The 19,976-nt window shown below is 45.7% G+C and overlaps 1 protein-coding gene across 1 annotated transcript in view; it reads right to left on the bottom strand.

Annotated features, from left to right (window-relative positions):
• Window positions 1-968: 968 nt before the first annotated feature.
• grid1b (glutamate receptor, ionotropic, delta 1b) overlaps window positions 969-19,976 on the bottom strand; it is a 323,064-nt gene continuing 304,056 nt past the window's right edge. Inside the window, exons 13-18 of the mRNA XM_026315689.1 lie at window positions 19,670-19,808; window positions 15,570-15,765; window positions 14,521-14,687; window positions 7,695-7,935; window positions 5,455-5,593; window positions 969-1,436 (exon numbers count right to left, since the gene is read on the bottom strand). Of these exons, the coding sequence (XP_026171474.1) occupies window positions 970-1,436; window positions 5,455-5,593; window positions 7,695-7,935; window positions 14,521-14,687; window positions 15,570-15,765; window positions 19,670-19,808 (1,349 nt within the window). The 3' untranslated portion in view covers window position 969. The remainder of the gene's footprint in view (window positions 1,437-5,454; window positions 5,594-7,694; window positions 7,936-14,520; window positions 14,688-15,569; window positions 15,766-19,669; window positions 19,809-19,976) is intronic.

Genomic DNA, 19,976 nt, shown 5'->3' with positions numbered 1-19,976 from the left:
CTGCACAGACTCTTACTGGGCTCCCATTTAAACCTGCATCTGGACCAGTTCTACCATTTTATGTTCCCCAGATGAAAAGAAAACAGTAGGTGTGATCGCAGACCAACTCGGTCTCCTTCCTCTTCTGTCTTTTCTCCTCCTCCGGACAGTGCTGACGCCAAATAAAAAGCTACTAGAAAACCAAACCACTCGACTGTGTGGAAAGATGACTCGGATAAAAATCCGCTTGCCCCCCCCCCACCTCCCCCGCCCCCCCAGTGTTGAATGTTACACCATTTACATCAATGTAAGAAAGTGAATGTAGACTTTTGATTGGAAAAACAACGTATATTATATTTTTAATACAAATGAAAAAGAAATTGTGATTTTTTTTTTTTTCCGTCCGATGCTGAAGATATATATAGGGTTGGTACAGAGGTGCATAACGGTAGGTGTCCAACACTAAAATGTCCCTACAGCGGTGCATTATGGGTAGTCGTTTACATCGATGAGTTGTGGAGAGACATCGTTTAATTTCGGCACTTAGAAAACAATCACAATGAATTTTGTGTCATTGTTTCATATTGAACAAAATTTACAAAGCCATTCAAACAGTCATAACGTTTTCATCAATGTATATATATATTTTTTTATCTCGTTTTGTTTGTTTTTTATAACTCAACTTCAAAAATTGAGAATATTCAAAATACACTTTAACCTCACTTCGTTCTCTTGGTATTTACACGTATGTACAAGAGAAAAATTACACCCGCCGCCCCGTCCACCTCCCCCAGCTTGTTTTTTTCTTCTCTGAACTGGTCGTGAGATACAAAATCTTTTTACTTTGTACATGATGGTTTTTCCTTCTGTAATAATTTCCCCCTAGAGACCCCAAACCCACCTCACATCCAGAGCCGGACTGAAGTCCAGACTTATTGTTTGCCCCCCCCGCTCCCCACCTATCCCTAGATGGATGTACTGTGGGTGGCCTCAATGGCTTCGGGTATGGGTCCTGCGGAGACTGCCTGGTAGGACATTGGCATGGGGGTCTTGCCAGGGCTCTGCCGGAAGAGCCCCCCGTTGGGAGCCCTGTGTTTGCACTGCATGGTGCCGCTGAGGCTGGTGCTGCTGAGTGGGTGGTGCGGGGGCAACGTGGTGCTGCCAGGGCCCTGGGATGGGGGTAGCGTCCTGCCTAGGGTCCCCCCATGGTGAGGGTGGGGAAGAGGAGGAGGCGGCGCCCCCTCCCCGGGAAGGAAGGTGGTCACAGCGAGGCCCGAGGGCGGGTAGTCCCGCACGGACTCCGGGCCCGGAACCAGAGAGGCCTGGCTGGGCTGCATGCTGCCGATGTCCAGCGCAGAGATCTCGATAGGGGGGCCTGGGATCTGCTTGTGGGCCAAGTCCTCGTCCAAAAGACTGTTCATACGCCGATGCACCTGTTCCAGATTCACCTCCTTGTCCTATAAGAGGAGGAGTGGGGGTGGAGGAGGACAGAGGAGAGACAGGGGAGGGGGGAGAGGAGGGACACAGAGGCTGAGATTGGCGATGGGCCGGATTCTCAGACTGTTTCAAGTCTGCTGGTGCTCCATGCATTCTCAATCTGTCATTGCTTTTGGATGTGGCCTTTTGCTGCGAGCTGATGGACTGCTCTCAGCCAGCCTGCTGACAGACAGCCCATAGTTTGTGCCAAAACAGCCCAGTGGGAACTGAGGCCACAGAGACCAATTGGACATGCACCTTGAAATCAAACTTGGCCAGTGAGTATTAAAAGTTTGATGTCTGGAGAAAAACAATCCTGGAGCCAAACTGACTGAAGGTGGTTTGTTGTAAAGGTCTTAGAGGCCGAGTTTGCTTTAGTTTGTTTGTCTGAGAACAGAACAGTTCAACATTGTCATGAACTGTGGTGGACTGACAGCCCTGCTGACCGATTGATTTGGTTTGTTGGAGGCTGTTCCTTCACAGGAAGTAGATTCACGCCCTCGGCCTGGTCTCTGGATGCTCTGATTGCTAATATGTTGAATTTTTGCCCCCCTCTGGGGTACTTTTGGATCAGAGCAACCGTGCATACTTGTTAGGCATTAATAGACAATGGAGTGTTTCCCTGCATGGGGTCAGGGGTCAGGGGGCAGGCAGGAAGCGAGTCTGACCCCAGACTCTGTACCTGTGGAGGTGCAGCCACTTTACAACAAACATCCAGTCAGTTAATGTTCCTGAACTTGGCTCCAGCATCAGGTTCAATTGGACTATAATGATATTAGTCACAGTAACTCATCACAGTGACACAAGTGATATTCACAACAATGCACACTGACACTGTGTATTAATACCACACAGGGTAACTCATGTTGCATAGGCCAGAGCCAGAGTACTACAGTAATGTAACCCCCCCCCCCAGTGGTCTTTGTGTTCCTGAGCAGCATGTAAATGATCCTAAGTACTGCACCTTGTTACAGTCTAGTCCTATTTACATCTTATATCTGTTTACTGCTTCCTTTCCTGACGCTGGTGACAGACAGGGTGGCTTTTATTGTGAAGGAGCTGTAAGTGACCACCAGTAACCACAGGTGTTGTTAAACTGGGACTAAAACTTAAGGACATTCAATTTGATTCAACCCAAAAGCTTCAACAGGTTCAGCTGCTGTATTTTCCTTATGTGTCCCCGTATGATGCTGTGGGAGCTGAGTGTGTGTGTCAACCAGGTGTTTGCCGTTAAAGTCACACCTGTGACCCTGTGGCCTGTGCGCTCAGTCGTCGTGACGGATCTGATGGGCTACGGTAAAGGAAGTAAAATCTGTGAGAGGCAGCATCAGGTCTTTGTGTTGAGGTAGAGTGAAGCGGGCCTGTGACAGCGTATATTAGTTAACACAGTGCAGCCTGGGAAAAGTCCCACTGCCTCTCGATACGCTGTGGTCGAGCACAGCCAGGACTCAGCGTCCGACTTCAGCCTGGGTTCAACCTTAAAGCACCATATGAACATCCAGAGTGAGCCAAGAGCTCCTCTCAAAGCTAATTAAAACCTCTCAGTGCAGGTTATTGTTTCTGCGGACTGGCACCTCATTAAAACATGTTTTCAGCGGTGTCAAATGGCAGCTAGCCTAAATAAATAAATGGCTGGGATTAGACCTCAGCCAGTCGCTGCAGACACAACGATGATGGTGAACGTGGAGGAGAAGAAAATAGCAGCTGTCTGAAAGCCTCCATTAATTTGGAAAACAAACAGCTTTTTTAATGAGAGCTCCCAGTGGGGGGGGGGTTCTGCTTTACAAATACTGCAACTGTCGAGAGGCTTGTGCTCAAGTGTGATAAGAACAGTTTCTGGTTCATTTTGGCTTCAAGTGGCCTTTTGAAATACAGGATCCCTTTAGCTCAGGACTCTTAACGGGTCACACGTGCCTGTGAAGCCCTGAACATAAACGCTGCCTGTGGCCGCTGAGGATGAGGATGTCGACTTGTGTCGATCACATGTTTCTCAGAGACAGAAATGAGGTGAAGAGTTAAATCCAGTTCTAGTTCTGAACACTGAATAAGATCCAACCAATTGTCTCACTAACATCAACTAGTACTAGTGTCTGCACATGAGGCTGGTTAGTTAAATCTAGAATGGTATTTTAGTTTAGCATGCTAACGTTGCTAATCAGCAAAAACAAAGGGCTGAGATCTTTGAATGGTTTTAGCTTTGCTGATCAATAACTGGACCAAATGACAAGTTCTCACTTCTCTTCCTGAGGGGAACGTGAATGTATAAAGCACATTTCCAGACTCGAAACTGAATAGCTGCTTTGAGATTTCAGTTCTAGATAAAGTGGTGGATGAGCAGACACTGCTGGTAATCAATAGGTTCCCTCACACGTCAACAAAAAGCTCCAGTTCATGTGATTATCCACCAAAATCAGTCTCTGGAAACATCTGAAGTGAAAAATGGGCCACGCAGTCCCAGAACTTTGCTTCATTTTATATCTGTCACGTCTGGTTTTCAAAGTAGTTTATGAGGTTTGGAGAAGCAGCCAGTCACAGCACGTCTCGACTCTCTCCATAGTTCTCAGATTTAATCAGCTTCTGATGGGTTGGACGCTTCATCGGCAATCCTCTGAGTCTGTGAGATGCCGTCTGGCTTTGCAAACCTAATTTGCCATGTTTCTCTGTTGGATTAACATCAGAGTTGTAGTCTGGCTTTGCTCAAAGTTGCACTACAAACTATCGGTTATTGTGGTTCAACCGATTTTTGCTGAGAATTCGAATTAGATTTAACGTCTCCATGATACATTTACCCAGCACTCCTGTCCTTTTCTAAAAGCTGTAGATGATCACAGAGAAATAAAGACATTAAAATGCCAGTATTGCCCACATTGTGCCAGGGGGGTGCAACTGTATATCCACAACTCATGGAGACAAACTGGCCTTTTCTAAATGTCTGTTCTGAAGAGAAGAACATTAAAATATTTGAGGAGAGGTTGTTGTTGTTGTTGTGCAGCTTTAGCAAACACCAGCACCACATCTTATTGATTTTAGTTTAGTTTCTAATAGAAAGCTTTTTAAAGGCACTGAGCTTGTTTGCAGGGTAACAGTGTAACTGTACCAGGTATAGGTGAGGTCAGAGGTCGGCTCATATGAAAAAATGCGTTCACAGGTAAAGATGACCAACTGAAACAAAGCAACGAAAAACAGAAAGGCACTGTAAGAACCAGGAGGGTTTCTAAGGACGGGGAGTCAGAGGGGAGACGCCCTGAGGTGCCAGGCGTCACCTACAAAGTTAATTATCGTGTCATCTGCAAAGAACCAGTGTCTGTTTTCAGATGATCAGTCAAATTCATTTGGGGCAGCTGTGGCTTTTGTAGAGAGCTGAAACTCTGGTTCTGGAAATAATGTCCAGTTTTCTGAGAAGGAAAAGGATCATTTGCTGTAGAGCAGGGGTCTCCGACTCCAGTCCTCGAGTGCCACCTGTTTTCCAACTATCCCTGCCCTAACCACTGCTGATTACCTGGATCAGGTGTGTTCATCCAATCAGAAGCTGCAAGGGCGGGGCTAGTTGGAAAACAAGCAGGACAGTGGACCTCGAGGACTGGAGTTTGAGACCACTGCTGTGGTGGATCTATCAGAAAACTGAGACTGCAAAATGTTCCATGTACCTGACACTAAAAATAGAGATGAGGAGAATTTCATCATTGGTGTGTAATCGTGTCATTTAGTAAATGGTGGAAATGGAGGGAAAATGAATGGATGGTATTAGTTTCAAAGCTTCCTGTAGATGTGTCGCACTTTAAATCTGTTTGTCCCTATTTACCGAAACAAGCAGAGGTTTATTTCCAGAAGTGAAACCACATTAAAAACAAGATGATACATGTTTCTGCTCTATCACAGATTTAGAAATGACTCAAAATCAAGCCTGGACAAATCAACAGGATCTTGGCCATGACACAGTTTTAGATTTGTTTTTTCTTGTCTTTATTTTTGAGAGTTGTATAGGAGGTCTATTCTGACCTGTATCAATAGCTTCTGCTTCATCCCAGCCTCTCTCTCTGTCTGTCCAAATGTCCCTCCTCCCCTCCGATGAAGCAGTTGTAATGTCATTATATGTCAATGGACCAGAAACCCTTGCCAGTCTGTAATCCTTAGTTACCTGCACGAGATCATAGACAGTCAAGTGTAAATAAAAAATAAAAAGGATAGATGGAGAGAAGGAGAGGAGATAGATAACACGGGCGTCCACATTGACATATAATTTGCAATAAGACGTGACACAGTGACAGGACCAGGAGTCATGGACGGAGATGTTGGAGACAAATCTTATGGCTAAACGTATAAACTGTCTGCTCACACTTTAGTTTATGGATCCACGTCAAGGTTTTTCTGTTAGTCCCCTGTGATGTGTGGAGGTCAGTCCTGAGTGTCTGTCGTGTGGAGGCAGAACTTAAAAATGCAGGTGTGACGTCAGTTTCGTGTCGACTTCCTGTGTTGTCTGAGCGTTTCTCTTGTTGGCTTTCCAACGCTGCCTCCTTTTGGGTCTGAATCTTTTACCTTTCATCACTCCCCCTGCACATGCACATTAGATTTGCTAATTCATGGAAATGGAGCGTGTGGCTCTGGTCTTGTTGATGCGGTCTCAGCCAAGTGTCTGTGCTCAGCTAAAGATCACCGGTAGCATCAAGGGTTCAGAGTGGGGCCAGGATTCAGCCTGGGTTCTGAATCTTTACAAATCCTTTATCAGATCTGTTGAACTACTCTGCTGATGGTATTAGGACACATTAAATCTATTCAACGATTTCATTTTCGTGAAAGCCTTTGTCCAATTTTCAGTTTTGGGTCTGTTCAGATTGTTTGGCTGTTTTATTTTGAAATTCTGTGCAGTTTTACCTCCTAAATATGTAGCTGACAGTCTGAGAAGACAAGCTGTCGTGTACGAGTCATAGATTAGTTAGTGATTAGACACATACCTGATCGATCGATCCTATTTGATCCTTCCGTGTTTGTGTGTTGTTTTGATTTTGAGGGCTGTGTTAAACAGTGAGGCATTATGGGTTGTTTGTAGCCTTATTGTTGCTAGGCTAACAAGTTACCTCACATTACTTAACCTGGGGAGTAGTTTAGGTTTAGTTTGTTTGTTCCTCATTCAATCTGCTGAACAAAATAATATTCAAAGTAGAAAACAGCCTGAAAGTGCAAATGTTTCATCGTAACAACAGTCTGGAGTCTGGTGCTGTTTCATTAATCAAACTGTTTGATTAATGAACTAAAGTCTGTGATTCACTGCTGAGGGTTAAACTAAAGGTCTGACTTGGCTCAGGTGGTTTTCCTTAATCAGGGTGTGATGTGCTGATCGACTTGTGCTGCTCAGTAAGGCCTGAGACTCTATTAGTAACAGCAGTGAATGACGTGGAGCCGCTGTGATAATGTGACAGTGAGATACGGAATGATCAGTGATTCTTTGACGACTTCCTATAAGGATCTTTAGTGGAAAATATCTGGAAGTGTTGCAGAATCGTGTCTGTTGTTGTTCTCTGTCTCTCCTGCTAATTGTAATCTCTGTTCAGAAGCCCTGGGTGCATGAAATTACCAAAGGCTCACTGGAGAAAATGAGTTTATAGCAATAATTCGATACCAAACACTCGGATGGTTATGGAGCAGGCGCTGTGAGAATTAATCACTGAAATCCGTGGGCGTGCTGAGCTGTGTGGTCAGGGGGCTGCTGGGAAACATGCAGGACAAACCAACAGTAGAATCGTGACTCTCTGGGCTCCGACACGGTTTGTTTGCGAGGCCTCGAGCGTCTGCGGCGAAGACACACGAGCCCCGAGCGCGTTGAGAAGCTGCTGTTTTATGAGCGTATTAGTAAAAGCGATGGTCAGCGTGCTGTGTGCTTCACGTGCTTCAGAGAATGTGTCACACAGAAACAGATGAGCTGTGCTGTGTGTGAGCTCAGGACGGGGTGGGTGGGGAGCGATGGGCGGAGAAAAGAAAAAATGGTGGAGGATAATTATAAGGGACCAAATTTGATTTCAATGGGTGGCCTGGGCTGATGCAGCACAGAGCACACCTCCCTACTCTGTCCTGTCCCCCAGCTCTCCGACGCTAACTCTGCTTTCCTATTTCTCTGTCCTCTACAGCTGGGTGTACTGGAGCTCCACTAAGTCGGGGCTCGCGTCTGCGGCTGGATCCTTAAAGTAGAGTGTGGCAGTGTCTTCCCCCCGCTGGCCCGTCCGTCGGGCCCTGTGCTCGGTCACCTCTTTGGGCTGCTCCTGGCGGCAGCGGTTGCTGTTCCACCAAGCCTCCAGTCCGGCCACCAGGCAGGCCAGCAGCAGGCCGGCGGCCAGGATGCAGAAGATGCCGGCGAAGCTGTGCAGCTTGAGGGAACGGCCGTCAGGGTGCGCGCTGGTGTGGCTGTTGAGGTCACAGCGGCCGGTGCGAGGCCACCACTTCTGCTTCATGATGTCCAGGTCGCCCTTCTCCTGCAGCTCCAAGATCCTGGAGTGGAGGAGAGATGAACAGGTGAGTCCCAGACCTTTATTTTAGCCTCATAATGAACAGAGAGCTGGAGAACAGGAGACTCATTTAGTCCTTTAGTCTCCAGCGTCTCTTACACTACAAAGACCAGGTTTAATTTTAGAGTCATGGAGACTTTAGAAAGAACATTTAAATGAGATGGACAGGTATAGAAGTTATGAAGTCCAGTTTCTGTGGGCTCTGTTGAGCCAAAGCTTTCATTAACATGGTGTGAAAGTATGTGACATTTGTCCTCCATACAAATTGAATGAGGTGTCACACCTGCTGCCTTGGTCAGGATGAGTGTGGCCTAACAACAAGAAAAAATTAATTGCCATCTTGTTTGAATGTTCTTTCCCTGATGTTCATGACTCCAGACCCAATAATGAGTCTGGAATCTGGAAAAGTCTTAGAGACCACACCAGAACATTTGGGATTATTCTTCCTCCCAGTGCAGGCCTCCAGAGGTTTCCATTCATTTTCTTACAGCTCAGATGTGAAATGTTGTTGTTGTTGTTGTGTTAGTACAGTCTGACAGAGACTCTGTGACCCACTACAGCATGAACACAAACCACTGGGTGGATTAGACCAGAAGGAACAACACATCTAAATGTCTGTGATGCATTTGAAGGTGCAATGTGTGAAATGTGACAGATTCAGCAGCAGCAGCTGGTGGTGGTGGTCCTGCAGAATTCAGCCTTCTGAGCTCCCCTCAAACCCTAACCCCATTCCCAGGTGTGAGGGAGGCCAGTGTTTGGTTTGTCCCTTCTGGGCCACCGTAGAAACATGGCAACATATTGATGAAGCCTATTTTCTATTGCTGCCCACAGATGTCTGTAAATGTCACACATTGCACCTTTAAAGCTGGTCAATGATCTGTAGTTTCTGTGTTAAAGTCCCATCATAGCTGTCACTGAACTGGAGCATTATGGGTTATCGTGGGTGCTGGAATTAATGTTATGGAGGAAAGAACAAGTTCAAAGTTTGACAGTTTTAATTTTCAATAACATTACAGGCCATTAAATGAAACATAACGAGGACCTGACTCATTTAAAAACAGCAGCAGGTTTGACAGACATTGATGGTAATTTGTGGTTTCATCTCTTCCAGAATGACGATGGTTCTGGTGCAGCTGACTGGTGGAGCATCCAGCGTTGAGGGCCGTCAGTCAGGTGAGTCTGTGCGGTCAACTGCCTGGGAGGGGCGTCAGGACTGCAGGGTAAGGAGGTGACAGGTGTGGCAGCCCCTACTGATGTTCCAGTTTGAAGTAGGGGTTTCTGTCTGTCCTCCGTCAGATGGACCTGATGTCTTCACAGGCAGCTTACCTGCTCAGTCTGTAATCCACAGGGACGTGGTCTTTGTCGGGTACTGCAGCAGCGAACGGAACCACAGTGTTGTGTTTAGACAGTTCTGACTGAATCTTCTTGTGGTTTTGTTGGGTCCTTGGTGACTCCCAGTTTGTCTCCAGTGGCTGGTGAGAATCAGAGTAAATATTGGTCTGTGTATTTTTGTTTGTTCAATGTGTAGGACACAGTCCAGGAAGGTCTGACTGTTTCCTCTGACGTCTTCCTGTATGAACCTGCTGTTTCTGTTGTGAAGTTCCACCTCCTGTGTTTTATGTTGACCTGGGAACACTGGTGAACCCAACACTCTGTCTTTAACAGCCCTAATTGTTTTTAATTGCTGGGCTGAGTCCAGTCCTTTGGTCTTTGTTGTTGGCCCATTTCAGTGTGTCCTGGGTTCACCAGTGTTCCCAGTTGTGTTTAGCATGTAACAGAGGAAGCAGAAGCTACACCCAGACTGGGCAGAAGACAACTGGTTCAAACTAAAAAAAAAAAAAAAAGAGGAGGTAGAACTTCACAGAACAGTAGGTTCCCACAGGACGTTGTCACAGGAAACAGTCGGACCTTCCTGGACAGGAGAAACAGGAAACCCACACAGACCAGTATTTACTCTGTGATTCTGGAGACAAACTGGGAGTCATCAAGGACCCAACAAGACCACAAGAAGATCCAGTCAGAACCAAAACAGTTTGTCCAAACCCAAATAATGCAACACTGTGGTTCCGTATGCCGCTGCAGTACCTGGCAAAGACCACGTCCCTGTAGATAACAGACTGAGCATGTAGCTGCCTGTGAAGACATCAGGTCCATCAGTCTGAGTGAGGACAGACAGAAACACGTACTTCAAACTGGAACATCAGTAGGGGCTGCAACACCTGTCACCTCCTTACCCTGCAGTCCTGACGCCCCCCCCCCCAGGCAGGAGAAGGGATGTCCATCACTCAGAGAAAACATTGTTTGTTGGATTCATTAATTCACAGGCGGAAAAAACATGAGCGTCTCTGCTGACACTGGGGATCGAACCACCAACCCTGTGATTACAAGGCAGCCTGCTCTACCCCCTGAGCTACAGACCATCACCCTGTGTCCCCCTGTTGTTCCTTCACCTGGAGGATCATGGTGGAGGCTGCTGTTGTTCTACAAAAGAAAGTATTTATACAAAGCACAGGCCTAAACCATGTGACTCAGTCCAGCCAGCCAATCAGAGGACCCTGCTGCTGCAGTCACCTATCAGCTTCTTCCTGTTATTCCTTAATGTACATGGTTTGATATGATCACTAGAGACAAACTATCAATAAAATGACTGTGTTCTATTATTTCAGTAAAGTTCTCATTTAATAAGGTGTTTAAATGGTGAATCCCATAAGGTTCTTTGTAATGACGTTCTCCCTGAACATCCTCAGTGTAACACACATCATTAGCAGCACGAACTAATGTTCTTACCAACACTAAGTCAGCTGATTGGACATTTAGGCAAATAGTCCAATAAACCAGCTTCACCTGTGATTCCACCTTCTACCACAACATCATGAATAATTAATTATGACCTCTAGGCCTCTTAGCCAGTCAGTGAGCTTTAATGGCATCTCCCCATCCAGGGGTCAATCCAGAACAGGTTCTAATGTGCTCTAATGTTTACGGATCCTTGGAATCAGTTCTGCATGTAGACCCCAGTCCTTAATACGTCTAACAACCACTGGTAAACGTGAGTCATTTTCTCAGTACATGAAGCTTCACTGAGTATTTTAGTTTACACTGTTTTTTTTATCACATGATCTTTTAAACCCCTTAAAGAACCGAAGGCACAACCTGTGTCCACATGCTGACCTGTTTTCCACAGGACAGCAGCTGTTCAACAAGGTTACTGGGTCAAGTGGAACATGCCGTTAAAGCTCACATGGTTCTCAGCAGGAACTGAAGGATGTTCTGGTAAAAGGTGGAATCACTTTTAGTCTCAGTGTTGAGACTAAACTATGTTAACTGAGCTGGTAATGACCAGTGTGACACTGAGGGGGCCCAGAACAGATGTTACACAGATGTGATCCACCACTTAAACACTTCAGTGTCTTCTGGTTTGAATCAGGACTTTTACAGTTTGTTGGTAAAAGCCAATTAATCAAAATATAAAAGTTAATTTGGTTTTGTCTCCAGTGATGATATTCTCACCCTGTAACTGGAGGAGTCTGACAGGTGAAGGCAGCAGCAGGGCTCCTCCGATTGGCTACAAAGTCGACCAGGTGTGTCACACTGTTTACTTGCACCACAGACTGTAAACAAAGATGGCCGCAGGGACCGCTCTCAGAAGTGAAGCCACCATAAGTCTATCGCCCCCTGGTGGCTGGAGGCAGCATAGGTGATAGGCCCCGCCCCATCCAGGTTAACATGGGACCAAGTAAAAACTCAAAGTACAGTACAGGTTGATATTATCAGATTGAGTTTAGTGTCATTTTTCTGATCACTTTGTTTTTTAGAAGTTAAAAATATGGGTGAATTTCAGATGATTGACAGCTTTGATCGGCAGCTCTGGTCAATACAACAGAATCTGGTGCTGATGATATTTTGGATATTATTTAATATTTTTCAGGAAGTAGTGACACGGCGCCATCTTTAAGTACAGTCTGTGCTTTGTATAAACCGTCTCTCAGAGGAGGCTGCTCTGTCCTACAAAATAACAGCAGCACAAACCGCAGCCTCCAAACTGATCATCCAGGTGAACGAACAGCTCGGAAGCAGCGTGAACACAAACTGAACATCACAACCTTCATGAAGGAGGATTTACTGCAGGACTGTTGGACTAGACTGACTCAGTTTGAGTTCGGTGTTCCTAATAAACTGACACAGATGCCGGAGTAGCAGATCTCCTCTGAGCAGTCACCAGTTTGATCCCCAAGTTGCTGCTAATGTTATTTCTGTTAATCGACCAGTGGAACTACAGCCAAGTCATTTCTCCAGCGGGAAGTAAACACAGCATCAGGCCTGGGAGACTGAGACCTGCTCCTGGTGACACCCATTAAGAGTCCAGCTCACATCACCTCGTCCCTGAGTGAAATACTGCTCTGCTCCCTGTGCCTGGGCGGAGGAGGCCGGACGCTCTCGTTGTGCTGAGTTACAGAGTTAATTAAGCAAATTCCACCACGACCAATGAAGCAAAATCTGCTTTTAGCTGCAGTAAAATCGGAGCCCAATTTGCTGCATTTAATCTACTCCACTCAGCGTGAACATGCTGAAGGTCAGTGCTCTCACTGCAGTTTCCACCCCCCCACCCCAAACACCCCGAGGACAGAATCGTTTTACAGCACAAATGAGCAGCAGAAGCAACAAAGTCTGCAAAGTTATTAATGGCAGGATTATCAAATGGAAACCCAGGGATGGAGGTAATGCTGCAGTTATGGGACGAGGTATTAAAATGATGGTTGGAAATGTGGAGATAATGGTTTTTGCGCTGAACAATAGCTCTGTCCTTAATTTAACACTCAGACACATTGTCCCTGGCCGTCCCTGAACGCCGTGAGGACGCCTCAGGCCGTCCCGGCCCAGTGCAAAGACTTTATTAAACACCATCGGGTTTCGTCTCCATTCGCTCCCACAAATGACTCCTTAAATAAACACAGGCCTAATTACAGGGGAAGGGACTTGACTGACATCCTGTCCCGCTGGTGAAGGATGAACCCGACAGCTGCTGCACTCTGGGACCACAGAGCAAACAGTGGGAGCTGTGGGAGGCCACGAGAAAACAGGATCAAAAACCAGTCAGGTCTGGTTTCTTCATCTGAATGACGCAAAAATCCACAGCCACAGACACGAGGAGGAACAAACATGGACCCGATCTCTGCTACAGGGAGCAACACGCCCCCAAAACAGGTCCACAGTCCAGTTTGTTGAACAACAGGCGTGTGACAGTGTGTGGATGTGGTGTCGGTTCAGATCAGCAACAGCCTGTGACTCAGGGCTGTGATTCAAACTTCATGTCACCTCTAACCCAGTGAGTCGACACCGTCTGTAACCTGGTCCTGAGCCTGCAGACACAACACGAAGGAAACCGCTCGTCTGTGACCTGATAATCAGCTAAAGAAGCTGTCGGCCTTCAGTCCTGCTCGTTGTGGCTTCACGTTCCTGATCCACTTCCATTTCCCTCCCATCAACATCGTATCAGACCAGCGATGGTCCAGTTTGTCAACTTTGTGTTTCTAGTTGCAGCAACTTCCTGCCCACTTTCTGGCAGCCGATCGATACGAGATGGGTGAGAAAGTTTTATTTTTGGAGAGTTTCTGTGGCTCCTCTCACTGTTAATTCATGATGTAATAATGTGGAGATTTACTAAATGATCTATGCGATTTTTAAATCGCACTGGGATCAATTTGTGTTTGGGAAGAGAGCGCAGACGAGGTTTCGCTCCACCGCTCTCTGATTTCATCTCACACTGAAGGAGAGAATTGAATTTCCTAAAAAATTTCCAGCCTCACAAAATCAAACAAGACACACACATCCCTGTGTTTACACATCGCACCGTGAAGAATCCCATTTGCTCACAACATGGCTGCTTAATACGAGCTGGTGTCATGTGAGCTTAATTGGCTTTAGCGTCTAGCTCTGTTATTGATCCAACGCAGAGCGGGATCTGCCTGCAGGACGACTTTCTCAGCTCAGTCCAAACTCCAACACCTGCAAAGCCCGTCAGAGTCTGAGCTCTTTTCATCCAGTCAGTGCGTCCCATTAACACGTATTAACATTTAACCCAGGCTGCTGTAACTGCCTCCGTCTGTCTCTCCTGGAAGGTTTACAGGCTGATAACAAAGACTCACTGTCAACATCGTCACCTCCGCATCAAAACCAGCAGACGAAAAACAAAAGCTTCCCTCCACAGGCACCGACAGCAGGACTCACACTTGTCTGCATTTTGACTTTACAACAGCAGCGAGTCACTTCAGTGTCAGGTGACTCCAAACTATCACCCTCAGTAACACAAGGCGTGCATCACATCATCATCATCGGGGAAGAAACAAGCAGCTGCTCTTTCAACAGGAATAAACTCAAAATGCACAGGGCCCCAACGCCCCAATGTTACATCCCAACGTTACGTCCCCGCTGGAGAAAATCTTCCTATCGTCACTGAAAACTTAACTTTAATAATGTTGATGTTAACCACAGCTCCTTCTGAGGAAACTGTCTGTTTAGAGTAAGACGTTTTCTGCTCATCCTCCTTCATGAATGTGGGCGGACTTACTTCTGGGAGAAGAGGTCTCTGTAGGGGCTGCCGTGCTGCATGGCGATGCCGTAGCCTTTGCTGCTCATGCTGTTTCCTGACACTGTGATGGTGCAGTCGTCGTCGGTCAGGGCGGCGTACTCCAGCACCGCCATGTCCCACAGGAAGGCGTAGGGACTCTTCTTGGCCTGCAGAGGGAGACCAGGACACACACACACACACACACACACACACACACACACTTTGTTCACACTTTGTTTGTTCAGACTCACTGACTGGAAAACCACCTCGCCTGAGTTTCTGTTTCCAGTCCAGTTTCTATGGAAACACTGGACCTTAACGAGACCAGCCAATCAACTCTCTTTACTGTCAGGCAGTTTGGTTGCCAGCGAGAGCAGCAGCGGAGCTGAAGGGGGAAACTTCACAGTAAAATAACCCCGAGACCGTCAGTCAGTCAGTCAGTCAGTCAGTCAGTCAGTCAGTCAGTCAGTCAGTCAGTCAGTCACTCAGTCAGTCAGTCAGTCAGTCAGCAAAAGCCATTACCATGATTTGTCATGTTAGCATGATCACAGTTTCATGTCTCATTTAACCTGTACAGGAAGTGTGTGTGTGTGTGTGTGTGTGTGTGTGTGTGACCCCGATGGTTCATATAAAACTACATGGTTTCTACACAACCCAAACACTGTGGTGCTTCTTTCACTACATCCTGTGTGTGAAACCACACACACTTGGTCATTAATCGCTTTATCTGCAGTAAGAAACAAATGAATATAGAATGAACATAGAACATATAGAACATACAGAACATATAGAACATCTGATCACTGCTGTTTATTCTCACTATTACTGAATAATTTTCCACTTTGCTCTGATTCAGCTGCAGGTTGATTTTTAAAAAAGTTTCAGAACTACTTTTCCCACAGAACTTTTTAGCCTAGATATGTTTAGCACATTTAAAGAAGCTGAGTTAGCAGTTAGCAGTGTGCTACTGAAGAAACAGGAGGATTCTCAGGCAGGTTCTGTGTATTAACTGCTCTACAGGCCGTATCTTCACAAACTGCAGGTCCTACCTTGCGAATGCCCTCAGACGGGCTGGACACGGAGTAGTCCATGCCGCTGTTCTTGCTGATGGTTCTCCACAGCTCGGCGTAGGTGCTGTCCTGCTCCAGAGGGTTGGTGCCTTTGTTCCTGAAGTAGTCGTACACCGCCGAGTCCCTCACCGTGCCGTAATCCACGTCGATCTGCCGCGCCAGGTCCTGGAATGACCTGGAGGACATGACACAGGTGGAAAGTCATCATTTCTGTCTGAAGGTCTGGAGACCAGGTTTGTGGTCTGGATTTTAGAAATACTGATGCGGTTACACAACCAAACTCTAAGATTCTCTGTGCAGTGCTCAGTTTTACTTTCAGGTCTAAATGTTGATTTTTCCATCTGATCTGATATTTAAGATACATCATCTAAAAAATATCTCAGCCTGTGTATGTGACAAAGTCCAGCTTCTGGTTGGAACAATAATAAACTGATGATGGGTTTTCCCTTACACTGTAAATATATTCATGGCCTTTTGTTGTTGTTCCAAACACTGAAGTTAAATGAAAACCCAGTTTTTAAACACGCACTCCGGACTCTGCAGAGGAGCCAGAGCAGTTTTAATCTCACAAACTCGACTGATTTGTTTCTCTAACGGCCTCAGGACGTTTCAACAACCTCGAGTGGTTTTTAATAAGAACGAACAGAAACAGCTTCAAAAACAATCACCCAACAGATGATTGATTTCCAATAAACGAGAGCGACGCTGGAACAAAAAAGCATCTTTCCAGTGAATTATGAAACATGTACTGTACTCGACCAATCATGTTCTACAGAAACCAAAGTAAGGAACCGTGGTGCGTAAAGACATTAGATAAGAACCTGAAGGGAAACTGCAGAGGGATGAGCCCTGCTGGTTTCTGAACAGGTTAGCTCAGGAACTAATAAATGTACTTTGCATCCCATGATGCAAAGCGACCAGGCAAAGGGAACCATTTGTGACAAACCTGCAGTGTTGGATCTGATTGAGGTCACACCTCTCGTTATGTTTATTAATGACGGGACGTATGTGGTTATTGCAGCAGATGTTTATGGGGAAATCTTCTGAACGTGGCAGTTTTATTTGTGTGCGACAGCCATTAGGGCGACATCACTCACAACATGACTCGTGTTTGTTGGACGTTCTCTTAAGGTTTATGTTCATTTTGTTCTTGCGGCGAGCGCGAGGAGCAGACGGACGGCCGTCAGGACGATGCTGACTGATGCGTTAACGCTGGAGTTTAATTGGATCATCACGGTGCTGGGGGAGGCCAGAGATGATGCCCGAGTGGATTTTGCAAGTACATGTCGGGAATATAAAGCAGTCACAGCTTCTGAGTCTCTAGAGGCCGACTGGATAATTGAACTTCGTCACAGAGCGTTTGATTAATCTGAAAACAATGTTTTGTTCATATGCAGATGGAGTTTTTTAGGTTTGTGACAGCACCACATACCTAAAGACATTTGAATTCAATCTGTAAACCCTGTCAAAATGATTCTAAAGGGGGTTTTAAAGTTATGGGACGACCGAAGTAAAACTAGAAAAAACTTTCCTGTAGAATACAGTGCATAAAGCTATATAAGTCAGAATTAAAGTAATGGCTGCTGCTGTGAAAACCGTCCAGAGTTGTACAATCCTGTTCTGAGTAATGTTTCATCTTCAGGAGCAACAACAACAACAACGCTCAGCTAGTCCTGCCATGGTCTGGCTGGCTGAAGGCTCCTGACAGCATCAGTGAATGAAGTAAATATGAACAGTGGCCAGATTGAGCCGGTGCGGACTGGAAACACAGGGTGATGACACAGGCTGAAGAACAAAAACAGGACTGGGACTTTGATGTGCTGCCACTTTGGCTTTTCAGGGTGAACCCAGCAACAGAAATTGTCCAAACAACTGAGATGTCTGAGTTTTTTCCATTTCACATTAAATCTGCATCAGCGCGGAGGTTTGGATACTTCCTGGGCTGCTCACTGTCGGTTCACGGACACAGTGAAGCCGACGGTGGAGCTGATCCCTGATCAGGATAAATGTGTGTGTTGTTTCTAAGCAGAGAAAAGACACGGGGGCCACAGATGTGACTATAAACACATTCATCTGTTTGCACCTGAGGACACGAAGCTGTGAAACTACTTTTATTTCACTGTAAATAAAAACAACACACAACTGACAAACTAAAAAATAACTTTTATCGCTCAAATAAATCGACCCCCAGCTCACAGCTCTGGCTCCTCCTGCGTTTCTGTGGGGTTCGACTTCAGGAGCAGGTGCTGAGTTGCCTTTAAAGCAAAACTTCAGTCTGTCACCGTCTGAGCTTCTGCCGTCTCCTCTGCTGCTTTCATGGTCTTAACCGCAGCAACTCAAAGCCAGAGCTCCTCACTAAAGCGCTTTACAGTACACGGCACAGCGCAGTACCCCCAGTACAGAAAGCAACTCTGCACAGCTTCTAATTGGTTTGCAGATTTTAAACTTCACTTTTTGAACCTGGTGCCACAGAGACAAGTTGGACAAAGTAACACTCACATTATCTGAGCCCATGAAAAACCACCGGCTGAACTTTGGCTGAACCTTATCTTCCCTTCACACTTTGCTTTTGTTCTCAGGTTGATTTGCACCAATTAAGACTCTTTAGTTGAACAGGACATTTAGCCACACCCACTGAAACACACCTGTCAAACCACCGACACGACCCTCGTCAGTAGTCCTGCTAAGATACCACATTAGCTCTAAGTCCACCCAACTTTTTTCATTCCTATTCATGAGACATCCAGAATTTCTGTAGCTTTATATCATATGCAAATCACATCTGAACTTTTGAACACTTCCCCCTCTTTATTCAGTTTCTGCAGGGCGGCAAACAGCCAGAGTGTAGACACTTTCTGCTTTTTCATACGCATTACTACTTCAACTCCAGCCGCTCTCTTTATGGAGAAATATTCAAGCCGAAAGCTTTTTTGGCTAAACTGTCGACCCTCTAAATTTAACACGTCGGCTCCACTTAGGCAAAGAAGAACACTACCCACCCATGGCTTAGTTAAACCAGAGATGAGCTGCAGCTCTCCTCCGGCCTCCACAGCAGATTTGACATGATCAGTGTTAGAGGAGCCTCCTTAAGATCAATAATGTGCTGAGCCTGAAAGAGCAATTAGCTCCGTGCTGCTGCTGATCGACAGGAATGCATCTACAAAGGTCCGTTATCACGGCTGCTACATGTCTGTACACTGGGATGGATTACTGGGACCAGTCCAGGGGCCCCAGGGTTTACTGGCTGCTGTTTCAAGTGACTATCAATCAAAGACATAAAGGACCAGAGACGGAAAATACTCCAAGGAAAACAAATGGAAATACTAACCAGAGAGTAGCCAAACAAGCACACAGTGCCACAAAAATACTGCAAAGACTCAAATAACTACAGAAAATACTGAAAAGACTCAAATAACTACAGAAAATACTGCAAAGGCACAAATAACTACAGAAAATACTGCAAGGACACAAATAACTACAGAAAATACTGCAAAGACACAAATAACTACAGAAAATACTGCAAGGACACAAATAACTACAGAAAATACTGCAAAGACACAAATAACTACAGAAAATACTGCAAGGACACAAATAACTACAGAAAATACTGCAAAGGCACAAATAACTACAGAAAATACTGCAAGGACACAAATAACTACAGAAAATACTGCAAGGACACAAATAACTACAGAAAATACTGCAAGGACACAAACAACTACAGAAAAAAATTTGGAAAGAATTCAGTTTTGTTTTTGTGTAAAATGTTAACGATTTCAGTTTATTATATACTTTTACTTTACTCTTGTATTTATTTGAAATACAGTTGTATGTTTGCCATGTTAAATTTTTAGAAGGAAAATATTTAAATCAAAATTAACCTTAAATCTTTACGTCACTTGGGATTGGAAAGGAATTTAAGCCTGACTGAAACAGTGCTTTGGTTTATCTCATGATACATACATACATACATACATACGTATATATACATACACATATCACGAGATATAAAAATACATATTTTCATCCTGAGAAGTCACAGATTTGCCGGCTGCCTCTGTGTGTGTGTGTGTGTGTCTTACCGTATAGCGTGGTCCATGCGGGACACTGTGAGGTACGCTGCCAGGTTGGCGGTGTATGATGAACACACAATAAGCGTGAAGAGCCACCAGCTTCCCATGACGATCCTCAGAGCCACCGAGCCCACCACGCCGTCCCCACCTGTACACACAGATCACCTGCAGGTCATTACATCAAACCTCCGACGTTTTTAGTGTCCAGCTTCTGCACAGGTGGAACCGACATGCTGAGGGGATCGAACCTGTGACCTCACGGTTACAAGCTGCTTGGTGACCAGGGGGCCACCTGCCGCTTCATTACCATGACTGC

This window comes from Mastacembelus armatus, chromosome 19 (genome assembly GCF_900324485.2).
Source record: "Mastacembelus armatus chromosome 19, fMasArm1.2, whole genome shotgun sequence".
Taxonomy (NCBI): Eukaryota; Metazoa; Chordata; class Actinopteri; order Synbranchiformes; family Mastacembelidae; genus Mastacembelus; species Mastacembelus armatus.
The sequence above is the reverse complement of the archived record's forward strand: the minus strand, read 5'-3'. Positions and strand labels throughout refer to the sequence as shown.